This window comes from Lepidochelys kempii, chromosome 12 (assembly GCF_965140285.1).
Source record: "Lepidochelys kempii isolate rLepKem1 chromosome 12, rLepKem1.hap1, whole genome shotgun sequence".
NCBI lineage: Eukaryota > Metazoa > Chordata > Testudines > Cheloniidae > Lepidochelys > Lepidochelys kempii.
The window spans coordinates 25,442,647-25,469,921 of NC_136391.1; the positions used below are offsets into that span (position 1 = coordinate 25,442,647).

Sequence of the window (27,275 nt, forward strand, 5' to 3'; positions counted from 1 at the left end):
CTTGGGATCCACGGATGAAAAACACTGTTATCATTACTACCAACATTTAACAAGATTCTTTACTTTGTAAAAAGTATAAATAAAATGTAATTATTCAAAGAAAAAAAGATACACACCTGCAGGATCAAAAGGCAGAATTTCTCCCAACATCCCAAAGACTCCATCATTCTGGTCACGGTTCGGCCATGTGTTGTTTCTAGGTCCTTGTGGTTTTTGTCCTAACATCTCAGACACCATACTGTCCATATAGCTGCTCACAAGACCCAAGCTATACAAATCAGAGCTCAGATCTGAGAAGCCAGGATTGTTCCACTGACTAATATGAGACAATCCAGTCCCAATGGCTTGTGCCGACTGCTGTGAAGAATTATTCACCCATTTGCTGGATACACGCTGTTGCTGCGCTCCAAATGGTTGGAGAAGATGTTGATAATACTGCATTTGCTGCTGCTGCTTTTGTGACTGCTGTTGCTGTGACAACCCTTGTTGAGAAGGGTGCAGAGATGTGTGAGACATAGACTGTGGTTGCTGTTGCACTGCTCCCGATTTTTGTTCTGTTGCTGTAGAAGATGCAACAGAGTTCCTTCTTTTCACCAATGGAGAAGTCTGCTGGGATTTGCCCATATTAAAACCAGACAAGAAATCTATAACCTCCTGCATTTCCTGGTCAGTTGGTAAATTCATACCTTTATCATCCTTGCCATCATCTGCTTTGAAGAAATTATCACACCTTTCAACAAGAAATCCATTGACTATTTGGTTACTTGTGCTTTGAGTTGACTGTAATGGATCTATAGTCCTAGGGAAATTACCAATGTTCAAAATACTTTGTAACCGTGTGTCTATGTTACTGGGCATTTTAGTTTTCTCCTCTGCGTTGTTACCTATGAAGACATTTTTGGAAGGCGTACTGGGGATAGAGTAACTTCCACTGTTGCTTGAACTGGTGCAGGAAGTTTTCTTTGTGAACCGTGAAGTCAGTTTTGAGAAAGTCTTTTGCAGGCCTCCCGATGACTTGCTTCCATTTCCAGACGGCATGTCAACTTGATTCCCGAAGTCACAGATCTCACGCTGTAACTGAATCTGAATACATGGCAAAGCTTGCTCCCTGTTTCAACAAAAAACATCTCTTTCAAGCCAACCAATATATTAGCCTAATACAAAACTATGTCTTAACAAGTCTACACTTTCAGTCTGTGTATTTTTGGGAAACTGAATAACTGGGTAATGGATGGGGGAAACAAAAAATAGAGCTCTTCAGACAAATCTTGGTTAACGTCAATCAGACTAATAAATTATTTTCTTATTTGACAGAGTGATGTTAGCTAAACAGCTACATTGGTATTGATTAGTCTGGTTGACTTGACGTTTTGGGGTATTCATTTTTTTTAAACTGTATTTTAATAAGGCTCAAAAATCTGACAGGCACACCCATGTCTTTCCAATAGGCCAGCAGACTGCAGGAAGGTAATTTTTGTTCCACTTTTTCATCTACCTCCAGGCTACCTAAGCTTTGCAAACTTCTTACTGTCTGATATATGCCCCAATTCTCTGCCTTCCTCCCCCCATGAACAGACACTAACAATTTTTGCAATATTGTATTGAGTCATCTTACAGACCTCCAAATAACTGACTTCTTTTAAACTAGAAAAGTAGAGCATAAGGAAAATGTGAGATGTACCTTCCTTCCTTCCACCTGTTTATGTCAAACACAGCAGTATAGAGCACATCTACCAGTCCCAAAGTCTTCTCTGGATCCAGACTCCTCTGCAGTAAAGACATTGTTGCTGGATCTTCCTTCAGACACCTAAAAATATTGAATTTTTTAAAAAGCTATTCTTGGACTATTCCAATCATAAATGTTTAATAAAAGCAACAAAATGCCACTTAATTATGCTAAAACTTGGTTATGCATTTGTGAAACAAATCAGTTATTGTTCATAGATAGCTTAGCTACCACCATTTAACACGAGCAACCAAAATCACTCTGCTTTTGGGTAAGAACAGAGAATTGCTACCAAGTACTGATGATGAAATTCACAAACTGGAATGGATGGGTTGCACTCATGCTGTAAGAATGACAGGCAGCAGAAACCAAATAAGGACTCAGAATTCTCAGTATCTCTCCTTTCAGACCTGCCTGTTATCTCCCCAAAAAAGCTACTTGTACCAGTAAGGCAATGTTCAGTGCTGAAATAATTTATAGTATAACAGAAGTCTCTGCACTAGGCACATATGACATAACCTTCTCACATGGGTCATTCAGCCCTGGTAGACTTGAGAAGCAGAACCATTACTAACAGTAAAAATATCCTCTCTCTGAATTCTATGGTCCACCACTCTGGAACAGATAGGATCTCTATAGCAATCCCACATCCCTAATAAAAAGACAAGAATATCAAGAACAAATTGCTTTGAGTACAATGGAAATGGCGTCCACAGAAGCAAAAAGTGCCCAACTTGAAATGCTTACACAAAACAAGTGGCTACCTCAGTGTCTTCTCCTGAAGCTTCTGCAATTTCAGTCTGGAAGAGGTTTGGCCAGCCTGACATGAGTGAAAAAGGACAGGCACTCCATGTTCAGCCGGTGCAAGAAAGATTAAATCACTTGGAAAAAGTGATTCTAGAAGCTCCCCAAGTACTTTACTACACTCTGAAAAGACAAAACTCACCCCCCGCCCCATTAAAAAAAAAACAAAAAACTTTTCATATCTTTAATGGCAAGCGTTCTCTAATGCAGGTCTGGGAAAGAACTACTTTTTGGCCCAAATGGAAGCAGGTTGCCGAATAGGGTGAAAAGTTAATTCACGCACACGTGTGCAAAAATAGTTGCTCTCTCCTGAAAGTTCCATCTCCCAGCAGAGATTATGGCAATTTATAAAAAAGACTATATTAATAGACAAATAAAATAAGGAAACTGACTTACAGGCTTCTGAGGGGGTTTACACAGTAAACTCATTAGCTAAGTCCTCAGCCATTTTGCAGGGAAGGGTGAGTTTAACTGGAGATCTGGAGAGACAACTTTAAAATATAAAATTATCCATGATTATCAATGGATGACCCTCATGAAAACTCTTCAGTTCTGCCATGGAGACTACTCAGGGCAGATGCTTGAACCCTAACAAAAGTTACAGCAAGAGACCTCTATTCAGCTCCTAATGGAAAAAAATAAAATACAAGCTCAGGAACAGGTGTGGAGAGATGTATTCTTATTGAGGACAGCCAGCACATTTTTTCCAGACATTGCAAAAGGAATGAAAATTGGGCAATTTAAGAGTACAGAACTTCCCAACTAGCCATTTCTGAGTTACATTCACCCTTCCAAGTCACTCAGTCATTAGATCAGAATCAGTAACAGGTCCATGCTTAAGTATATCATGGCATTAGAAGGGGATTATCCACAGAGGGCTGCTACAGACCACAACAGCACTGTATCTGTGCATCAAGAAAGATGAAAACGTAACCTCTGTTCTACCTGAAAAAGAAAGCATTTTGAGTCTCTTGTAAGGCTTGCAGTATTTGACCGGTGTTTTGGTTGGCATATGAGGAAAGACAGCTCTCAGCTCAACCTCCTAGAAAGTTAAAAGCTTACAGATGAAGTGATTTCCATGTTTGGTTTATTAGTTTCCATCCTGTTTTTTCATAGATGCCTGAAGAGGAGTTTGTTCATACCACAGCTGCTTGAGCAGAACACAATGCATGGCAAGTCTTATGGCTCTCAGTTACAGAATACAGTGCACATTGTTTTTCATTATGTACTGTTTGCCTTGTGCCATCTGATATCCCTCAAAAGCCTCCAGTTTAAGGGGCTGGTGACGTTTCATACCTGATACAGTTCCTGTAGACCTCTGGTTAAGAGATGTAACCTGCTCAGCCGCCATAGAAGTCAGGACTCAATTCTGTCGTGCTAAATGACTCTAGATTATTTGAGAGGCACACCTTGTTTTGTATCAGAGTACACCTTGTTTTCTAGTTTTCTGCAGTTAAACCCATGAAACTACATCCAGACACAGAGACCCATCACATGCATGCCCTCCCTGACAAGTTACCAGGGCAATGACAGAAAGGATTTGCAATGCAAATCAGGCTAGGTATTAATTCTCACTTTCTTTATGTTGTTTCTGAACAAACAGCTGGTCTCAATTCTGAGTGTGAGATACGGAACTTCTATCCAGCTCCATTACTAATCTTAATTGAAGAGATCGATATCAAGTTGATTATCCCTTCAGTTAGTCAGAACAACAGGTAGGCCCAGCAAGGGCATCATTTCCGATGGGGAGGGGGCAACTTTAACCATGATTCCAGAGGCTACTTAGGCACCTAAAAACTTTATATTTGTTCTTGGTTTGTTATTTGTTTGTTTTTGTTTGGTTGGGTTTTGTTGTGTTTTTTTTTGTTTGTTTTTTAAGATAATGGGGTGGGGGCCACAACCAAAAATAACTCAAAGGAAGGAGCTCATCTAAAAAGGTTTGAAAACTGCTCAGGGTGCAGGCAGGGGGATAGCTAGGGGCTGTGTGCTGGGAGGGATATTGCTTAGGGTGCAGGGAGGGGCTGTGTCCAAGGGGAAGCTGCTGCTGCGGTGGCCAGCCATGCACTCAGTCCCTAGTTGCCACAGGGGGCAGATCCAGGGGGCAGGAGGGCTTTCCCTGCACAGGCACACAATGGGAGGAGGGAGGGGACACCCCGAGATCAGCCCCACCTGGCTCTGTGCAGCAGATCAGGAGGCAGGCTCCCAGTCCCAAGCAGCTCGGACAGTGGCAGTTCCATGGCAGGAAACAGAGGCAGCCCAGCGGCTCCAGAGCAGGGAAAGGAAGGAAGGACAGCATCTTCCCTCCAGCTGCAAAATGTGGTACAAAGCTTGCGGGGAGGGGAAGGGGAATGTGCCACCCACCCCAAATGGCACCCCTGAGGCCCAGATCAAGAGGTAGGAATAACTGATGCACTGGGTCTATCTTTCATTTTAGGGAAGAGCTACAGAGCATTCGCTAGTTCAAAAAGTAGGGCCTTATACGTCAGATGTAGCTCAGGGCAAGCCCTAGATATTGTTGTTAACACTAACGTATCATAAAATAACTGAAGATCCACTGATACTAGGAATTCCTGGAACTGATAGCTGAATGATTACCCCCACTGACTCCAAGTCTACTAACTTACTAACAAAGATTTCACTGAGCCACCAAAGCAAGAATTGCCAAAACCTAGTTATTTCTCCAGCCATAGAACCAAAATCAGAACTGTTGTCACTTGAAATGGGACACCAGTGGAGAACATTGCTTCTTTTTGATAGTAATTAGGGGACAAAATTTTGTAGGGAAAAAAGATTAAAGAATTTTATGTAGTACCTCTCCAAGTGAGATCAGGAAACTAACAGCCTTATATCTGCCTAGTGAGCTCCAGTCAGGGATGAGCCCTTTATCAGATGCCCGCCAGGAAGAGCAATTAAACTCAATCTACTAGATTTAGTTTCAGAAAAGCCTCTCCTATTACCTGTAGATATGATAAAGGAATGGTTACTTTGGTACCTAAAATGAACCTTTTGTGGAGGAGAAAATATAATTTGCACTGCCCTAGAAGTACAATTGGGATGTTGAACAGATCTAGGGGCCAGACTTTTAGTGAGGATGCAAAGACTCTTTATGGTCTGGAATACTTAACATCATGCTCTAAGACCTCCCTAAATATACTTGCAACCCTTAGAGGTAAGGAATAAACAGTTACACTTCAGATGTACTAGGTGACCTGAAAATTAATGGGCTTGTCTTGCTACCATTAAGCGGAACATTCTACAAGTAGGTGGTCAGAAACCTGAGCCACGACATGGAGAAAGGCAGCTACCAACTTCATTAAATCCAAGGTATTTGCACCAGACCTGGAATCAGAGAATTCTCTCTTTCACTTGGAGGAATCAAGCACCATAAAGGTACACAAGGAAATAGTTAATTGATCCACGAAGAATTCCAACCAACTACTTAATCAAAGAGTCTTTAGAAATAACAATTGCCTTTAACCAGAAAAGAGAAGCAACCATTGCCCATACCCAGTGAGCAGTCCATTTCTAGAGTCTGATCTCCCATGAGTATTTTGTCCGACAGGGAGCCAACAGGATTTATGTGATTGTCTAAAATGTGATACACTAACATCTGGATTTGGTCAACTACTTAAATAGCACCTCTATCACATAGTGAATAGACAGTGCTCTATTACTGTTTGTCAGTATGGGGAGCTCCTCCAAAGATTTTCAGTTGTGGTTCAAGTAGTCTTCATTTTCTTTTTAGTTGTTTTCAAAAAATAGAGCAATTTAAACAGTATTCCAATGACAGAAAATACCCAGAGTGCCAGTTTATAATCTGGAGGAATTAAAGAAGAATTCACCTTTCTCTGCGGAAAGTGACTAGGCCATTTACACTTGAGGAAATGCCATATATACTATTAGTTGCAGGCGGTCTCCACTAAAGGCTCAGACTCATCACCTACCATAAACTGAAGTAGTCCATATTACTGGAGGCGCTGCAATAAAAGAGATCTGAAAATGTGCTTGCTGTTTCAAAAGGATGACAATACTTGGTCAAACCTGGCAATTAGAAAAATGAATTCATTTAGCTCCATAGTCTACACTACTGAAGACCCCACACCAACCTTCTGGAAAGGTTCAATGAGGTACCAGAGTCCCACACCTGCCACCAAGATACTTGAGGAGGTCCTCTCACCTCCCAGACTTCCAGAGAGAGATATGCCACCTCAGAAAAAGAGAGGTGACTTAGCACTTCATACACTGAAGGTCTGCCACAGAAGAGTGAGTATAATAGGGAAGGATTTGTTTGCCTTTTCTTTCGCCTGTTTAACTATTACCATCCTTTCTTCTTTTAAAAAAAACTCTTCAGTATTCTAGTCTAACAGCATTGTCTCCATTCTATTGCCTCCTGAAGAAACAGCGCAAATACTAGCAGCTAACAGAGAACATGCCAAGAAATTCTAGGCACACCTTTCAGTCAATCCTACAGCAGAAGCACCACACCTCAGTTCCAGATTGGAGAAGTCTGATGAGGCAGATGCTAGAACTGGGAGTAACATTCAATGATATCACATCATGGGTTTTCCTATATAAAAAATAAAATCATGCCTACTAGTGTTATCTGAAATACAATATTTATTTACCAAGTTGATGGGACTTGCACCACAATTCTGGATCCTTCTAAACTAATCTGAGGAGCGTATGCTTCTTTATTTTCAATCTGCGCTGTGTCCACAACCACCTAAGCAAATAAAGTAACAATATTTAGTTCTTTTAAGAATATGGTTAAGTTGTTTTACCACCTGAAGTTCAAAAGGTAATGAAAACTGGCAACACACACAGAACTGCAGCAAAATATAATTGCAATTTGATTTCCATTTTAATGTATCAAGACAGCAAAAGTAGGATAATTTCTCAAATCAAGCATATAAATAAAACAGCAGTGATATAATTTTATCCTCAGCTACATTCTGTTGTTATGCATCACCGCATGCAGTATCAACTAGTGCACTTCAACAGGCACCACAATGGCCATCACATTTGGAGGCAAGGAATTCTAAGTCTCCCAAGCCACTACCTCAATAGCCCCAAAAGCATCTTTTTGGTGAACTCTTTTGTACAAAACTGATACTTAATTGGGATGCCTGAGGTGAAAGAGATGAATGTTATTTTAGTCTGCAACTCTAGATTAACTTGAAATTCCACAGTTTTCTGGGTTCTAAGATCCTACATACACAGTCCCTGCCTCTGCCCATCCTGAATTGTGTGTCATTATTAATGCCTTCCTTAGTAAGAAGAGGGAAATGACCATCCAATTTGTTGAGTTTGGGTCCCCCTCCATAAGACATCGTTTCTGAAGCTGGAGGGTTTGGAAATTACCATTCTGTCTTGAACCTTCCCTTATTAGGGAAACTGACTGAGAAGGATGGGTTCGCATAAACCTAAATAATGATATTTTGAGAAGGTTCCACATTTGATTCATGTTTTCATTTGAGGTCCAGTCTTCATCCACAGGCCATTTTGGTCATTTATAATAGTTTATTTTGGTTGTGCTGAGACTCCCAGCAACGTTTGAGTCACCATCAGACCTCATGTCCATGACTAACAGATAAGCTGTACCATTTAACTTTGAAATGGAAAAGTCCTCCAGGGCAGAGAAGCCTTAAGGGATTTTAGTGGTGCGTCTGCAGTCACCTTCCACCTGGTTCTGCTATTATCTGGTAGGCAGGCATCACTAATGGTGATGGAGAAATGTGTCAGGTGAAGCATTTGAAATGGAGGGGCCTGAAGACTGTTGAGATCCTATGTTCTTTCCTATGGTGTCAAACCTCCTAAAATTGCAGCACGCATAACTGCACTGCCATTACCCACCCTTTAGGTGTTCCATCACTGAGCACATGACTGCATTCGTTTCCCCTGGATATTTGCCTCAGTCCATTCATCCCTACTTGTAAACAGTCTCTGAGCACACTTTTTTTTTTAAAAAAAAGAGGCCATTATGATTAGCGTTCGCCCTATGTACAAGCTTCTATACACCTTTTTTTTTTTTAAACAACAATGCCATTCTATTACTTTGTTTAGGTTTCGAAGTATTTATGAAACTTGAATTTTATTCTGAAGATCTACTGATTTATGCCACACCCGTAGATATGTATGATAGGATAAGAAATGAAAGATTTATGAATGATTTATTCCTAGTATTCAAAGGACAGATGCCATCTGTAACTTAGATGTGTGTAATTCAGGAGCAAATCTTGCTTCACTCAGACCCAACTTACAAACATGAAGAAAAATTCTCAACATTTGGCCAAGGTTACGATATCTTGGGTTTAGAAATTACTAGAAGCTAGGATGTTGCTGTTACAGGAACACGATGCTAATAGCAGGGAGAAATGCTAGTACAAAAATACCTTTATTATAATTAGTTTCATTTTATCCCTACATTATATGATATCCAATTAAGAAAAGTCATAGTTGTGATTTTTTCCTGACACATTAAAAAGAAAACATCTTAAATCCATGCGCTAGTGCTATTTAAAAAAACGGGTGTCATTAAATATGACTCTTAATACCAAAGTGCATGACAAATCGCATAGAAAAGCATTCACAAAATGTAACTTCAACATTACTACAAAAGTGTCAACTCAACAGTACTAACATAAATGTTTTGATAAGAGACTGGAAGTCAGGCAATGCCACAAACAAATCAGCCAGTGCTCATTTGTAAACAAATGCAGGAGATGATTCTTTAGGAAAGGTAGTGCTGTGCTCCTATCTTTTGATTTTTCCCTTTTCCTCTTAGGGAGGTGGATTATTACCTATGCCAATGGGGAACCCCTCCCGTTGGCACAGATAATGTCTACACTGAAGCGCTACACAGTGCAGCTGGTGCGCTGCAGCTGTGCTGCTGTAGTAGTTTAAGTATAGACATACCCTTATGTTAACAATAAAAATCAATGTTAGTATCTTTACAATACAGCAGGCCTGGTCAGTCAAATTGGGTTTCCAGTTGCTTTGCATTACTGGAGCAGCACAAAGCAGAGCTGGAGCGTACCAGTGCATATGCAAAGACCCTTGAATTATCAAGCACAATGGGCTAAGTTCAACCAAGCGTAGCAGAATAAACCTTGGTGAACGTCAGAACATTTGAATGTAATTTTGAAAATTTAGAATATGATTTTCATAAGTGTTGAGTAGTCACAACTTTAGTTGACTTAAATCTGAAGATCAGGTTCTTAATCTACAAAGTAAGACAAATACTGAATACCTAGAGTAACTGCTCCATTTCACTTTCTAATCTTTTTCTAACAAGATGCATAGCCAAAATATGTGCGGCATAGAGTAAACTAAATCTTCATGAGACTGTTCTATAATGTTTTATTTGGCATTTAGGTAGCAAGTTAACTCATAAATCTCAGCCAATACAGATGCATTAGTTTCTAAAAACAGTAACATGAAGGGCGTACTATTTCTACTCCTCATTCGTTTATCCGACTTCTGAACAAAATAAATTCAAAATACAGTGAACACATGTTTCTCACACCCAGCCTGGTGGTTACTTAGGAAATGGCTTCCTGTTCATCAGACATCTATTGTTCTTGTTTTACAGGTGTTTCCTCCCTCACCCCACCCAGAGAATGCTTTAAAAGGAAAAGATTAGAATTTGTCGTCATTACATAAAATTGTACGCAAATGTAATTTAATTTTGCAGAATTATTTTTACAAAGCACCACAGGTGTGCAAAGCAGTCTACAGACAAAAATGGCAAATCCCTATTCTGAAGAGATTACAGTGTAATTTGGGGGGAGGGGGGGAACAAAAAGGAATGACAAACCACGAGTAAGACAGGAGTATAAGAAGATGAGGCTTAGCAGAGTGAAAGATCACACACTGTTGACTGTTATTTATGCATCTTCTTAGTGCCTCTGAATATAAAAGGCCTCTGCTATTAGATAATTGATGCCAGCAGCAAATGGAGTTATTCATGATTTTACCCAAGTTATTCCTAAAGTGGCAATTTCATTTTGGCTTGCACTATAATCAAAGGAGTTCTATGCCAACAACTCTCCCGGCTGCCAGCATGGAACTCTCATGATAGCAGCATTTCAATGGCCAGCAGGGCTGCCCTGCCCTCTGTGTTTTCTCATGCCCCACTGCTATTGAGCCTCCCACTCCAGGTGAAGAAACCACCTATCCCCCTTCTGAGAACAGCTCTGCCCTGATCCAACCCCTCTTGTATTTAACGTTTTAAAAATATTTCTTCCTCAAAAACACCTAATCAGAATGAGACCAACAATCTTACTGTACTACCACCGAACACCTTCCTCTACACCTTCCTCTTCCTCTACCCCTAAAAGGCTACCCTCCTGTGCCACAGAGGTTCCTACCAGCAATTAGGGGACTGATAGTAGCAGAACAGCTGCTGCCATATTAGCAGCAGAGAAAGCAGAATAACATGGTTAGAGTCAATATCATTTTACATGTCACAGTTATGATGATAGTCTCTTGAGTTAAGATACGAACAAGGGAGAATATCTTAGAAGATGTAGAAGTTATTTAATGCGATGCTTATAATACCAAAGTAAGTGATGTTCAAAAAGAAAAGCATGACAAATGAAGCTTCACTATTTCTGTAGATATTATCAACTCAACAGTATTAGAAGAAATGCTTTCATAAACTAAGACTGGAGGTAAGTCAAAGCCACATATAAATCAGCTACTTCACTTGCCTGAACAGATGTAGGAGCTGACCATACAAGATATGTAGCAAAATGCATTTTTTTTTATCAAAGATTAAAATCAACCACTAATTCTTGATCATTCTATCTTCAGGTTGCACACAAAGTAAAAGACTATTGACAGTACATAATCCAACAGTTAGACCAAAGTTTGATTCTGTACGAAGTGCTGGCTTAAAAAGAAGGTGACAGAAACTCTTACGCACTTTTAAAACACATACCACACACATACTTCCTGCTGCATTGTTGTTAAAGGAAATCTGCTCCCATTTTACTTGCCCAGTAGATTGAAAATTCACAATAGCTCAAAAGAAACACTTATCATGAATAAACGGAAGTGCATTTTATTAAATAAAAATACTGCAGTGATTAGTTATACCATAGATAAAAATGTTTACTTAAGAAAACATACGTATCTTAAAACAATACCCGAACAGTTCCTAAATATACCTTACTGATGAATAGTGCAAGTGTCTCCATTGGAATTGCCATTTTACTGATATTCGAAGAGGAGGACCTCCTCCTGGCAAGTAACCAGGAAATCCAGCTCCCACATCAGTTGTGAAAAACAGTATTTTCAAAGTTTCATAGATATCAAGGTCAGAAGGGACCATTATGATCATCTAGTCCGACCTCCTGTACAACGCAGGCCACAGAATCTCACCCACCCACTCCTGCAAAAAACCTCTCACCTATGTCTGAGCTATTGAAGTCCTCAAATCGTGGTTTAAAGACTTCCAGGAGCAGAGAATCCTCCAGCAAGCCTCTTCCAAATTCCAAAAGTTGTTGCAGAATACAATTTTTTTTTTAAAAATGTGGTAGTCCCCTGATTTTACCATGCATTAAAATGGGAGCTGCATTTCCTGTGTCCTAATCTACATCAGGTTGTAAAAGCTGCAGCTTCCTATTTGATTTTAAAACTTCTAGTGCTTTTCTTTTTGTAAAATTAGTCAATGTTCAAAATATTCTTTATGTTAGAGTGTTAAGTTTTCAACTACAATTAATACTTCTGAATCTATGGTCTGCTAAAATCCATCTTGTCTACCAGAAAGTTCTCTCTAACACTGGAAACGGGGGAGCCCATTGTAAGAAACTGTGAACCAATTTCCAGAGTGTTGTAATAATGTTTTAACATCTGTAAGAGAAACTTTAGTGTAGTTTTATGTAAGTGTTTTGATTGTTAAATTATTGGTCAAATTGTTAACTGTAATTACAGAGCTTTTAATACTTTTCATATTTTACTAAGTCATGTACTTAATTTTGTGAACTTGTAAACTGATGGTCTGAGGACAATGGTCCCAGTCCTCCAAATTGCTCAGCATCTTGTTCTATCAGCCCAAATGATCTCAGTTTTACTTTAAGAGAAGAGGTATTCTTGTCCAAATATAGCTTTAAAAATATTTTGTTTACTGCTGATCTGTCCCTATCAGCCATAGTTACTTACCAATCCAGCTTGGCCAAATAATAACTGTACAGCAGTCTTGCAGGCTCCCCGCCAAGTAGAAGGGCAAACCTGATTTAGTACTTCAGTAACAGGAGAGTCATCCCGGGGTGTAAGTCCATTATGGCAACCAGCTTCTTTGATCAGTTGTAGCATTGTGTGCTGCAAGTCACAAAAGCCTGTTACACACACTACTCAAAACAGAGTAACATACATCTGAAAAAAATTTAATACTGCATGTATATTTTGAGGTTACAAACACAAAATAAAATGTTCGCAAATGTCCTTATCTTGTCATTTTGATTTGTCTGAAGGATTCATTCAAGGAAATTAAATACACACAGTAGTGTTAACTATAAAAGCTTTCTCAATCTTAACTGAAGCATTTGCTACCTGTAAAGAGTCTAAGTTATAAAATGCACCTGCATAAATTGAATTATGGAAATTAGTATAATAATCAGAATACAAAAGAGAACTACTTATGAGACACTGTAAATAATAGTTCAAAACACAAGCCATTTTTAACGTTTCCAGGAACAGGGAGCTAAGTTTACCTTGAAAAAGTGAAAATGCTGATAAAGATATCCAAATAATTTTTGGATGATACTCCCACCTTACCTTCCTCCCAAATTTAGAAATCCATTTTCCCACTAGTTCTAAGAATACCTTTTGAATTCATTTGGCATGACTGGTTTTAAAATTGTAATATAATACTGAATATTTAATATTGAATTTTTACAAGAGGTTAGATTTAGGGTTATTACCGTTTTCAGCTTCAGGTTTTCTGCTGCAGACTCATTAAAGGATATTCCTTTTAGAAAATGAGATCCTATCTGAACAGGTACAGTGGGGAGTTCACACTGAATTGGCTGAGGTGGAGTCTGTCTCCTTCCTGTTTGTTGGGCTTCAGCTTCACAACAGCAGCCCTTGAAGACAAAATGTAGATCAATGAGCAAGAAAGGGAGACAATAAATAAAAAGCTAATAACAAGACCAAAATTTAAGGAATTACTACTATTCTTTACCATTCATTTTCAGGAGGAAAAAAGAGTAGTGGCTCTTACCTGCAAACTTGCTTCAATAGCTTTTGGATTCAAGTGGAAGCCAGCCTTCATTGCATATTCACAATGGCCTAAACTCTCCAAAGCGATTTTATATGCCTGATATTACAAAATGATTTAAGATACAAGTTAGCCATAATCAACAAGTGATACAAAAGTGTGTGTGTGTGTGTGTATATATATGAATTTACACTGTCATATTTCACAACACATCCACAATCTTCTATAGACAATACTGCAAAGTCACAACCCTTTCTCAGCTGATTGAACTACATGTTTTTGTATAACACATTCCTTCCCCGCTTCAACCCCATACCTCTTGACTGTAGTAGACATGTGGAAAAAATAAAATTAAGGTAACTAACCTGCAAAGCACTGTCAATTTTCATGTTCAGTTCTTTTAGCTGATGCTCAGGGATTGCCACACTTTGTGAGCAGAAGAGTTGCTGAACCTCAATTCCAGCCAAACACCCATCACAGCCTCTTTCTCTCAGTCGAGATGTGGCCTTTAACATAAGGCATAATCAGATATAATCATAGTACTGGTTCAACATTGGGACAGATCTAGTCTACCCAAAATTCCCACACCAGGACCAAGAACAATAATTAACTGGTATATCCGGTGAGGATTATAGAAAAAAAAAAAGCTATATATTAGTGATTATTTAAGAGCATAGATTTTCATATAGTATCTTAAAACTTACAATTATCGCGACTGGTGATTTTAGTCAATTGTGGAAATAGATGTTTCTTTTTTCTAGCTCTATAATTGAAGATAATTTGGTTTTGTGTTTTTCTCTTATTTTCTCATTTTGCATGCCTAATAGGCTTGATTTGTTAGTCTCTAAGGTGCCACAAGTCCTCCTTTTCTTTTTGCAGATACAGACTAACACGGCTGCTACTCTGAGACTTGGTTCTGTTAATCTGTATATGATTCTCTATATTTTGACACATCATAATATGTTTCCTTCATAAAAGTAGCTTAACTGGGCCAAGGTCCTAAATGGCTCTTTTATCATAAAGATTAAGGCCCCAACCCAAGTACATAAGTACTTAATTTTAACCAGTTATATCAATTTCTATATTGCAACTTCCAAGAAACTAAGAGTATAAAGTACTGACCTACAGTACGTACAAGATTAGCTGACATTTTGTATAGTGACAACATTTGAAATCCTGATCATACTTAACAGAATTCACAGTAGATAAAGCTATGGTATAAACTTAACAACAAAAGTATGAAACAATAATATTCCCCAAAAATTGTATCTAGCAAACAGTTGTAAATCCCCATTTTATTCCAGTCAGTGAGAGAAAGCAATTGCCGTTTGTCCAGTTACAAATAGTTCTTTTAAATTCATAGTCCAACAGGAAACTTGTCTGTTGTCCTATACCTTGCAGATGTTAGTTAATAAAAGATTACTAACACGCCTGTCTGTTCTGCCAAATTAGACTTCAAAAGCACATACTTTAATTTTAAGGAAACCATGTACTCAAAAAGTCTAAAGCCGTTTCTGCTCTAGCAGATTATAAATTTAATGTTAGCTATAGAAAGAGGAAAAGCAAGTATTTTAGGTCTATTAAACTAGGTTCCCTTGAAAAGTGATTTTTCCTTGCAGGGAAGATATGGATTCCACAAGTATGTGTTTTGGAAGTATAAATCTAAAGATAATTTTGAGTAACATAATAAAATGTTTTACAATTTTGTAATTGAACCACCAGCAAGAACAGCAGCTTTGCAACAAATTGGACATAAAAGTCATGAGTAACCTTTTTAAAATACAGAATAGGATACATATTCAAAACATTATCAAGACACCATCAAAATAATTTCTGTCCGACTTTTGCGGTGTCTTCTTTGCCTACTCTTTTGACAAGAACAAAGGCTACTATAAATGAAAGATCAGAGAAAATTATTTTTCTATATTTCTAGTTAGTACATCTGACAGCACTTTGTGAATAATGCCACTGCTTCACTACAGACTGTTTCCTTAGTTTTTGTGAGGATTTTCACATAGAGAAAAACATTTTAAAGAAATACGAAAATTGGCTCCAGGATAATTAATAGTACCTAAAACTATTTTAAGTCATTTAAAGAAAATAGGACTAAATATCAAGTTTAGTGTTCCTTTAATATAAAAACAAATATGAAGAGTTTTGCAAATTAGGGCAACTAATTTCTAAGTTGCCAGTTACTAATATGAAATATTCAGCTTCATTGAAATCAAGGCATCCATACCTCTGCAGCTCCTCTCCACGATCGTACTGCATCTTCTAGCTCAGTTGTGGGGCTCAAATTGGAGGTTCCCACCCCACTAGCATTCTTCCTTTCCTGAGCTACAGCTTCAGCAAAACAGGAGTGTGCCACTGGTTGGACCTTCTGCAAAGCTTGTGACAAAAACTGAAAGTGAACCTGCATCACTGTCAAGAAACATCGTCCAAGTAACTATGAAAGAAAACAAACAAAATTCAGAAGTGAGTTTGGGGTTACTTTTGGTCAGCAAATCCTGATGACGGAGTTAAACAAGCGAGTCAAGTTCCTCAGCTTGGATGGATCAATGAAGAGCTTCTCCCCACCCCTTTTTTATAATGCTTCACAATCAAACCATCATCAATATGCAACATAGCTAATACTTAGCTATGTTCTTAAAATACTTAAAAATCACTACAGAACACTGGGGTTCTAGGTATTACACTGAATCTCTAAGTTGCAGCTTTTCTTTCGAGAGAGATCAGGCATCTGCTTGCTATGAATTTTGTCTGTATCATCTTTACAACACTTCTGTTCTCAAGTCATGGTTATTTCAAGAATGCAAATCTGAAAAGCTGATTTAACTACATAGCCATATCTAGTATATAAAAGAAACAAACAATCTTATAAAATATAAGTAGTATAGCATCACACAAGAAAAATGTCTATCAAAACCTCACTTGTACATGATGAGTCAGACTATGTTACAATGTTTGACCAACATATAAAATCTACTTTGGTTACAGTACACACCAAGCTCATCACAGTATTAAAAGGTTCATAATTAAGTTTAACATTCTGCTTGGAAGATCATCAGAAATATATGTGAAAACCTTTTGACATTTGAGACAGTGAACACATTTTTTTTGGCTTCTTTGGAGAGTAATCTTGACTGATCAGGAAATAAGGTATACCTGGAAGAATTTGTACAAACTGACACCCTTATGTCATCTGACAGGAATCCCTAGAGCTAACAAAAAATTTCACTCCAAAATACTTCAAAGAAATGTATAATTTAATGCTGCTCATTGGAACAGTGGGAAGGGGGAAAAAAAAGCAAAAAAGAGGGTCTAGAAACCCAAACAAATTATTCTCTCTCCCCCCCACAGTCACACGAACTAAGGGTGCTACCTATAACCACTTCCTAGCCCTTGCAAGCACACAGAGTAAGAGATGCAAAGTTGAGCCTAACTCAGATGGCTCCAAATTCCAGACCACTGGAATAGCTGTCTTCTTCCTTTGTAAATCTCCCTCTGTCATTTTACCCTTTCCCCTTACCAATACAGCAACCCAGGATTATGCATGAGCAAACCACACACGCCTAGCATTTAGAACAAGCTAAATGAAACAAGGATCACACTGTTCTAGTAAAAAGAAAAGGAGTACTTGTGGCACCTTAGAGACTAACAAATTTATTTGAGCATAAGCTTTCATGAGCTACAGCTCCACTGAATGCATCCGACGAAGTGAGCTGTAGCTCACGAAAGCTTATGCTCAAATAAATGTGTTAGTCTCTAAGGTGCCACAAGTACTCCTTTTCTTTTTGCGAATACAGACTAACACGGCTGCTACTATGAAAACTGTTCTAGTAATTCTCTCGCTGCAGCTCCTGTCAGCATGGGAGGATAGGTACAATCTTTCAACAGGCCAGAGAATGTGGGGATAAGAACAAACAGGAATATTCTATTTAGGAGTTTGCCATACAACCCTGACGAGGGTGGGGGTGAACATTTGCAAAAGAACAAAGCTAGAACACCAGAGCAGCAAATGTTTTCAAAGTTACTGTAGAAAGTAATTATTTGGATTCATGAGGCATGGGCCAGTGGGTAGTGTACTGGACTAGGAGTCAGAAGAAATGGGCTCTATCCCCAGCTCCTCCACTTACCTGCTTTCTGACTTTGGGCAAGTTACTTTCCCTCTCAGTGCCTCTGTTTCCCCTCTCACCCTTTGTCTCTCTTCTATTTAGACTGTACACTATCCAGAGAATGGACCACTCCTTATGTGTGTTTACGGAGTACCTAACACAATGAGGCCTAAACCTCAGGTGAGGCCTCAAGGTATTACAGAAATACAAGTAATGAAAAAACCCCAGCATTAATGAATCCTTGTGACTTTCAGAAAGAAAAGTAGACAAAATTACAGTTGTAATCTAAAATATTTTACATTTAAAGTGCTAATTTTTGTCTGGTACATAAGTATATACACTTGTTATAAATATAAATATGGATAAACTTCACACACAGCTTGTTCTTTTAGTTTACTGTAGTTGTCACAGAGAGAAAGTGACAAAATATGAATGTATAAACATTTATATACATTTTACCTTCCTTTACAAAAAGTCTACCAGAACGAAACTGTTGTACCATTTTAGGAATAATGCATAAAATGTACAAAGAGTGTACAAAGGCACCCTGACTTGGAGGACAAGAAGTTACCTGGCTTATTTTCAGTTACATTCTTTTTTAAATCAAAGTTTCAGCTACAGTGATCTTACTAGCAAGAAATAGGAGTCACACTAATAGTTATATGCATTAACAATCTACTTTAAACAGCACTCTACCAGTGGCAAATTTTGTTTTCCATTGCAGCCAGTCTCCTTTTGAAATTCCATTCTGGTTCAATCATTTCCCCTCTTTGTACAACGTATAACATTAAACAGTTTTGATACCATGAGTGACCTCTGCAAGTGTAGTCTGCCTTATTAAAAAGCTATTCAGCAGACATTCAGAACAAAACACCAACTTACTTGATGACAAAATTTAAAAGATTTATATGAAAACTGCAGGAGCCAGTGTGGAGAAAACTAGCAATCTAAACATTTCAGTGTACGGAAAATACGAAGGACTCCAACAATTCACTGGAGAAAGAAAATCCCGGGCTCGTTAGGAATTTCAAGCTAGTGAGATTCTAAAGGACATTGGAGGTGCAAAAGGTTGAAATCTTCCCTTCCCTTCCCTGGGAACTGCTCTCAAAATAAACAACCTATTTTGTTTTACAGGGACAGCACACCACATTCCTGGTACAATTTGCAATGTTAGGCAATGAGATTAAAATACTAGTATTGGCACATAAATCCAAGTCTTCTTTATAAAGTCTATGTTTTGTTTTTTAAATCTAGATATTAACTTTCCTCTACTTCAGTGATTGTTCAGAGGCATTTCCAATGGTTAAAATAAAATAGTATCACTGGGATGGGGATTCTTGCACTCTTCCATCCTGCTAGATTAAGGACTCGTTTCAGAGGCCAGACACTTCCTTGTAAGAACTCATCTTTTTAAAGGTATTTTTCTAAAGAGCTGAATCCCCCTCTTCACTGGGGGATGTAATTACCATCATCAAATCCTTGATAAATACTCTCAAGGTAGGTCTAGAGATCAAAGAGTAAAGTACAGTACTTGTAGCAAAACCTGGAGAACCACCTGTGTGAACAACATAGGACTATAGAGTAGTTGTAGCCATGTTGGTCCCAGGGTATTAGAGAGACAAGGTGGGTTAGGTAATGTCTTTTATTGGACCAACTTCTGTTGGTGAGAGAGACAAGCTTAAAGAAGAGCTCTCTGTAAGACTGAAACACAATCATCTCTCTCACCAACACAAGTTGGTCCAACAAGATATTACCTCACCCATCTTGTGTCTCTAATAAGAATATAGAGGCCTCCTGCTGTTCAATCTATCAAAATTGGATAGTAAGGAGGGCACAGTTAAAATTGCCATTCTGAACTTATTCCTCTTTGCTCACATTTTGGGACTTGAGTTTTCCTCTTGGGGGACTACAAAGAGAATAAGATCATAAGAAGAGCCATACTGGGATCAGACCAAAGGTCTATCTAGCCCACTATCATGTCTTCTGACAGTGGCCAATACCAGGTGCCCCAGAGGGAATGAACAGAACAGGTAATCAAGTGATCCATTCCCTGTAACCCAACGGATTAGATTCTTGAGAATATCTAAAACAGGGACCAGCCTGATTCCCCACAATTTGCAAAAGATAAAATGGCCTCTGCCTCCTTTTCTGGAATCCTGGATATTGCAGATATGATGAAGTGAGGTTTCTGTGTCCTCGCAAACATTTACCCTTGAGAAATAAATCTCCACCACTTGTATACCATTCCTATCCTTTGCTACATCATCAGGAAGACACAAATGCCTCTCCTTATCTCAATGGCTGTACAATCTTGTGTGGAGGAATTTGGCATCATGTTTGGACAGCTGAGACTAGTGTGGCTGTTGGAGACATAATGTGTAGTACAGCCTCCCTTACCTCTGACACTCCAAGATCTGTTGAGGCTCTGCTTCCTCTGTACAGCTTCTAGCTATAGACATGCAAGAAGCTATTATGAAAATAATCCCTTCTAGCAGGCTTTTGAAGCTTGAAAATCACACTTCTCCATGTCCGCACATTCAGCAACTGCTTTCTCCAAATTTGTATAACAGTAGCACTTAGGGTCCCCCAATCCAAGATCAGAGACCCTTTGTTCTAGGCGCTGTACAAACATATTTGAAAGTTCCTTTCCACAGAGAGTTTACAACCTTGGTTTATGACAAGACACAAGCAGGTGTGTGAAAAACAAGTGGGTAGAAGGGAAGAATAAACTAACAGTAAAACAAGCATGGTTTTACATAACAAATAATAGTTTAAGTTCACCACCTGACTAACCAATGTTTTTGGCAGCAATTCTCAGATATCACAGTGCTGAAGCAAGACATGGAGAAGGATAAAGTAATGACTTTATATGATTTTTGGGGGAGTTCCCTCTCCCCATGTATGTCGTCTACAATAGAAAATCTATACTTTCACATTTTAGCATTTTTAAAAATATTTTTCTCTTTTCAGACAGGGAAGGCAATCTAAAACACAGCACACACATTTTAAAAGGATATCTATGTTATGAAGGAGTGAGGATCAGTAAGTTGAGGAGCTTCTTCATGATCAGTACAAAAATATTGAGAAAGCTTTGTGATATGCTTGTGCTTTTGCAGCAAGCTTATATACTTGGCTTCATTTTGGAAGAATGCCTAAATCTGACTGTTTATGCTTTTCCACAACAGATGGTAAGGTAGCACATATATGAGCAATCATGACTATGCAACAAAAATAAAAAATGACACCTGTCACTTCAAATTAGTATGGAGATGCCTGAAGGTATCTACTGAAAGTCTATTTCATGGTTACATATTAACAAAATAGAAAATGTAGCTAATAAAGCCAATTGTAGAGGATAGTTTAGTTAGTTGCTGATTTGTTGTAATCTTAAAATTTAACTATTTATAAACCATTTTAAAATAGCCTTGGCAAGCCACTCAATTGACTGGTCAACTGACTACCTATCATTTGACCACAGTCAAATATTCCAACAAGAATACCTTGACGTAGGTGCTGGCCTACCTTTTTGATTACCTCATGGTGCTATCTGCTAGCAAGCCTACTTAAATGTCACGATCACTAACTCTACTACAGGGATTGGCAACCTTGGCACACAGCCCGCCAGTGTAAGCCCGTCCCTCGGCCTGCGCTGCTTTCCGCAGCCCCCCATTGGCCTAGAGCAGCGAACCGCAGCCAGTGGGAGCTGCGATTGGCCAAACCTGCGGATGCGGCATGTAAACAAACTGGCCCGGCCTACCCTGGCAGGCCGCGTGCCAACGATTGCCGATCCCTGTTCTACTACATACTAATACCATTTGCTGAGAAAAAAAGTGAACTGAAATTTTATGTATGTATATCTTTATTTGTATATCAGGCTATCCATATACATAGCGATTTACAAAAATTAACAAGTTAAAAGACATGGTCCCTGCCCGGAAGAGTTTACAATATAAACTGACTAGATAAAACATACAGAAATTAACTCGGAAGGGAATGGGGGAGCGAAAAGAGGATTCAGTCATTAAACCTCATCCCCAAACATAAAGAGAAAAGATGCACAGCCATTAAGCTGCTTGAAGAGTTGGCCAGCTGCCTACCTAGTATACGTGCATTTAAAAATGACATTTTCTTTTATAGTTGCTATGTTTATTTTGTTTAATTTCATTTTTCTTTTATAACTGTTCAATATTGAATAACATTCACATTTAAATGCTAACCTACCATTGCTAAAAAAGAATTTCATTTTTTAGAATTTCATTTCATTATGTTTCACATTTTTCTTAGTTAAAATAACTCAGCTAAGTAAATTTGTTTTTTTATAATCAGGCATAAGTATCTAAGGCTAAACCACATGGAGACCATAAACTCGTCATCTTTTTCTTTTCTATATTTATGTTCTAATAAATTAGTGCTTTAAAATAGTTGACTTTTTTTACATTATTTGACAATATTTGACCAATCAACTGGTCAACTGACCGGTTATTTTTTGACCACTCAAATGCCCAATCCTACTTTAAAAAAAAAAAATCCAAAAGTTATGAAGATGCAAGTGAATTGTAATGTAACGTAATGTAAAGAACTGACACTAAAGATCATTGGCATTAGACCATTTCACACTGCCTCAAGGCTAAATTTCTATCAAAAACAAAACAAAATAAGATTTTACCTGAACCATTAAAGTTAGCTCTTGGGATAAGGGCATAGTGCACGTCCAGGAACACACCAATTTAAGGCAACACTGTTTATTTTAATAGCACACAAAGGCATACAATGTGTTTTCCATAATGTCATCTTACAATTTTGCTGGGTATATTACATATTTGTCTATGATTCTTCAGGAAACTTTTTTTTAGCTGTTATTTTTCCATATCTTTAGGGTGAAGCATGACCTATGATGTCTTGACCCTGAAGGTACACTTTTGTAATTTTTGAAAAGTTGAACTGGACTTTTTAAAGAAAGTTCCAGTTTACCTCTTTGAACAACTGGAATAATTATATTTTCCAATCCAATCATGTTAACTGTGTATTTTGGTTATTTAAGGGGGAACATAAGTACTTCACTGAGATACATAGTTTTGATTGGAAAAAATGGTACAGTAACAAGGACTACGAGAAATAAATTAATTACTCTGTTACTGTTGCACCTAGACACCCTGAGATCAGGACCCCATTGTGCTAGAAACCGTACTAACACATAGCAAAAGACAGTCCTCTGTCCTAAAGAGCTTACAGTCTAAATGGAGAAAGACTATTAAAATGTGGGCGGGGAAACAGATTAACAGAGAGACTAAGTGACCTGTCTAAGGTCACAGCACAGAACTGAGCCAGGCACTGAACCTAGGTCTCTCAAGTCCTGGTCCAGGACCCTAATCACTATATGCCATGTTGCTTAAAGTACCAAAATGAAGCTTTAGACAGAATTTTTACTTAGTATTTTGGAAGTAATAGCAGACTATTTAACTGTTAAAAATCTTTGTGGTTTTACAATTTCCTCATGTGGCTAGATGACTGATGGACTGGTTTTAAAAATCTTTGGTCCTTTTCACTACAAACTAAGAACCTGATATCAGTATCAGGGTACTGCTTAACAATGGTGACTCATACCTCTGTTTTCCCTTCCAGATTGCCACTCAAATATACAGCAATTTGTTTTTATTTTGCTGATTAAAATGAGAATTTTAAGAATTTTCAGACATCGTAATTAAAGTTGAAAGTTATATACTATTGTAGATGATAAGGCAAGTTTATATACTTTAAGAGTTCATGTGGCACCTTAGAGACTAACAAATTTATTTGAGCATAAGCTTTCGTGAGCTACAGCTCACTTCATCGGATGCATTCAGTGGAAAATACAGTGGGGAGATTTATATACACAGAGAACATGGTATTTCATGTTCTCTATGTATATAAATCTCCCCACTATATTTTCCACTGAATGCATCCGATGAAGTGAGCTGTAGCTCACGAAAGCTTATGCTCAAATAAATTTGTTAGTCTCTAAGGTGCCACAAGTACGCTGTTTCTTTTTGCAAATACAGACTAACACGGTTGCTACTCTGAAACCTGTTTAAAAGTTCAGTTTGTAAAATTAACTGACACCATATAACAATCCTCTCAATGTAAGATTTTAGCTAAAACACAACTCCATGTAAAGCTAGTTTTGAACTCGATAAGATTTTCTCTGTAGCATATTCCCAAGAGTGTCTTCGCTGTTCTGCCCTTCTTTCCTTCTCCACTCAGAAGCAATGTCAGCAGGCGCAGCTGCTCACAATGGATGTGGCTGTACCAAGGCAGCAGTGTAACTAGCCTCATTTGTTATTGTAAAGAACTCATTAGCAAAGTACTATTTTGCTACTGACCGTTTAAAACACCGCAAGCGACGAAGTGAATCAGATGTAATAGTCTAATTGTTCAATTGGATTATAGTTTTGCTGTAACAGACATTCAGGTTCACATCAGCTTGCTCACCAAAGAATGACTGTCAGCTAAAGCTCATGACTTACTAATATGCAAACCGAGAATGGGTACAAGGATTTTCAACTAATTTGTGAACGGGGAAAAGTATTAGCCATATCCACTGAAGAAGAATCACTGTAAAACTATAGGTTTGAATAAAAATCCAGAAAGTGTGTGTTGATTGCTAAGAACTATTCCATACAATATAAAAAAAAATTTTTTTTAATCTAATTTTTTAGCTTTTACAACACTATAGACAAGAAAGGAAACCTACAACCTTAGTTCCAAGCTTAGCAAGGTCATTATCATAAACTATTTAAAAATTTGTTGCATTGGATAATAAGGTGTGAACTCTAGGCTTCAAGATTTTTTTTAAAAAAAACTTCTCCCTTCCTTTCAACCACCCTTAAAACTTAATTACTGCTGGGACTCTAGACATAGTGAATGCAACAGGTCATTTATTGGGAGGAGATAACAAATGTATCAGTAGATGGTTCTGGGGTGCCTCTGCATTACATTATCCTCAGTTATTTTGTAACCTGAAAGCCTCCCCCCTCCCTAAATATTGGTCTACCAATCCTCACTCCCTGCATGGCTATTTCTCTTTCCCCCTGGTAATCTCTGAAGTAAAGGACAATCTTTCACACAAGTTAATGTCTCTCTCAAATGTATCTAGTTTGCAAATGTATGTAAGATCTCTATAGACCAGGGGTCAGCACCCTGCGGCATACGTGACAAAGGCAGCATGCGAGCCGATTTTTACTAGCATGCTGCTGTCAGCCAGGGTCCTGGCCGCCGGCCCCACTCAGCCCACTGCTGGCTTGGGCGAACGGAACCCCAGCAGCAGGCAGAGCGGGTCCAGCAGCCAGGACCCTGGCTATCAGGAGCCGGCGGACGGAACCCCAAACCAGCAGCGGGCTGAGCCGCTCAGCCCACCACCGGTCTGGGGTTCTGTCCGCCGGCCCCGCTCAGCCCACTGACAGTCTGGAGTTCCAGCCACCAGCCTCGCTCAGCCCGCTGCCGGCCTGAGTGAACGGAACCCCCGGCTGGCAGTGGGCTGAGTGGGACCAGCAGCCGGGACCCCGGCTAGCAGGAGCCAGCAGAACCCCAGACCGGCAGCAGGTGAGCCGCTGCCGGTCTGTGGTTCTGTCCGCCACCCAGCTCAGCCCGCTGACTGTCTGGGGTTCCGGCCATCAGCCCCTTGCCCGGTGGGGTCCCAGCCATTGGCCCCGCTCAGCCTGCTGCCGGCCTGGGATACCAGCCGCTGGCCCCGCTCACCTCACTGCTGGTCTGGGGTTCCAGCCGCTCGGCCCCCTGCCAGCCAGGGTCCGGGCCTCCGGCCCTGCTCAGCCCTTCTGCCAGCTTGGGGTACTGGCAGCCAGTCCAGGGCTCTACGCTGGCCTGGGCCCAGCGCTCTGCAGACCTTATCAAAAATTACACTACAATTAGCTTAAAAACTTGAAAACTTTGTATATTACAGTAATCGTTAAAAAATGTATAATGTTAATAAATACATAGGTTTGATGAAACAAAGTAGTTGTACTTATGTGCCTGTGCTTAATTTGTGTTTCGATGATTTGCCTTCTAAAAAAAATCTCACATGTCTCGCACCCCCAGAAAGGGCATCTTGCACCCCATGTTAAGAACCACTGCACTAACCTAATAAGATCTGCATTTTAATTTAATTTTAAATGAAGCTTCTTCAACATTTTAAAAGCCTTGTTTACTTTACATACAATAATTATTTAGTTATATTATATAGACGTACAGAGAGAGACCTTCTAAAAACATTAAAATGTATTACCAGTACGCAAAACCTTAAATTAGAGTGAATAAATGAAGACTCGGCACACCACTTCTGAAAGGCTGCCGACCCCTGCTATAGACCTCTCTATATATGATATAAAGTGAAGTTTTACTCTTGAAAAGTAACTGAAGATTGGCATAATGGGGTTAGATTTTTATTGTCTCACTGATTCTAGACCAAATATGCAGAGTTTACAAATAAAAAGATGAGTTTTGTTCTAGACTTCAAGTCCAGCTAGATTCTTTCCTTCAAATGCATCACCACCAATAACTGATTCTGAAGGCCAAATGATTCTCTTTGATGTGTCTGCAACTTCACTAGCCTTCAAGGAGAGTGAATAGGTTCAAGTGGCCTCATCTGGCTTGCGGACCTATAAGTGGTTATGTGTAAAGGAGAAAAGAACCCAGTATGATAACTAGAAAAGCTATCTTTACTCATCAACTGCGGAAATTTGACATGGAATCAGTGAGACACAAAATAAATCTAACAGTGCCTTGTTCGTGGTTATTTTTTTTAAAAAAGAAGTGTCCCTTTTCATACTACTAGCACACTAAATCATTCCAGTTATCTTCTTTGAAGCAACGCTAGAGATGAGAGTCTTTTATCTTCCCATATCTTGTAGATTAGGTCTTCACAACCAGGAAAAAGTCCATATAGATCAAAAGGCTGAGTACTGGCTAAGTCTTGTGTTGTTTTCTTTAAATAGCTGCTTCTTTCCCTCATCAGATTGTCCTATGTTGCCATATATAAGGGAATTCATCATAAGCAGATCAGGTCAGAGAGTAGCCAGGCTAGATCAGTTCCCTTCTGTCACTTTCCACAGTAGAACCAGTATTAGCTATTACATGTTAAACTTCCAGTAAATTAAGCTATCCTCGCTCTATGGATCCACACAGCCTCAGCAGGCTGATTTTGGGTCTCTTCCCCTGCCAGAAAGAAGTCTTGCATATCCTATCCAGATCTTTCTTGAACTAATACAGCAGTAAGACTGGCAAGACCTGTAACCATCTGGGTAGTATATTCAGCTGTATCAAGTTAACTCTTTCAACACTGAAAATAAAAGGTTGTTCCCTCTAAATCAGGCGATCTCATACTGGGGGTCGTGACCCCTCAGGAGGTCGCAAGGTAGTTACATGGGGGTCGCAA

General features: G+C 38.9%; 1 protein-coding gene across 4 annotated transcripts in view; it reads right to left on the reverse strand.

Moving 5' to 3' along the window:
- The window catches only part of GARRE1 (granule associated Rac and RHOG effector 1), a 108,503-nt gene that overhangs the window by 17,793 nt on the left and 63,435 nt on the right, over positions 1-27,275 (reverse strand). For all 4 annotated transcript variants that reach the window (XM_073307906.2, XM_078848124.1, XM_073307909.2 and 1 more), the window contains 8 exons: positions 15,991-16,197; positions 14,117-14,257; positions 13,755-13,850; positions 13,456-13,617; positions 12,695-12,853; positions 7,156-7,253; positions 1,682-1,807; positions 117-1,108 (listed from right to left, as the gene is read on the reverse strand). In XM_073307906.2, the coding sequence (XP_073164007.1) occupies positions 117-1,108; positions 1,682-1,807; positions 7,156-7,253; positions 12,695-12,853; positions 13,456-13,617; positions 13,755-13,850; positions 14,117-14,257; positions 15,991-16,197 (1,981 nt within the window). The remainder of the gene's footprint in view (positions 1-116; positions 1,109-1,681; positions 1,808-7,155; positions 7,254-12,694; positions 12,854-13,455; positions 13,618-13,754; positions 13,851-14,116; positions 14,258-15,990; positions 16,198-27,275) is intronic.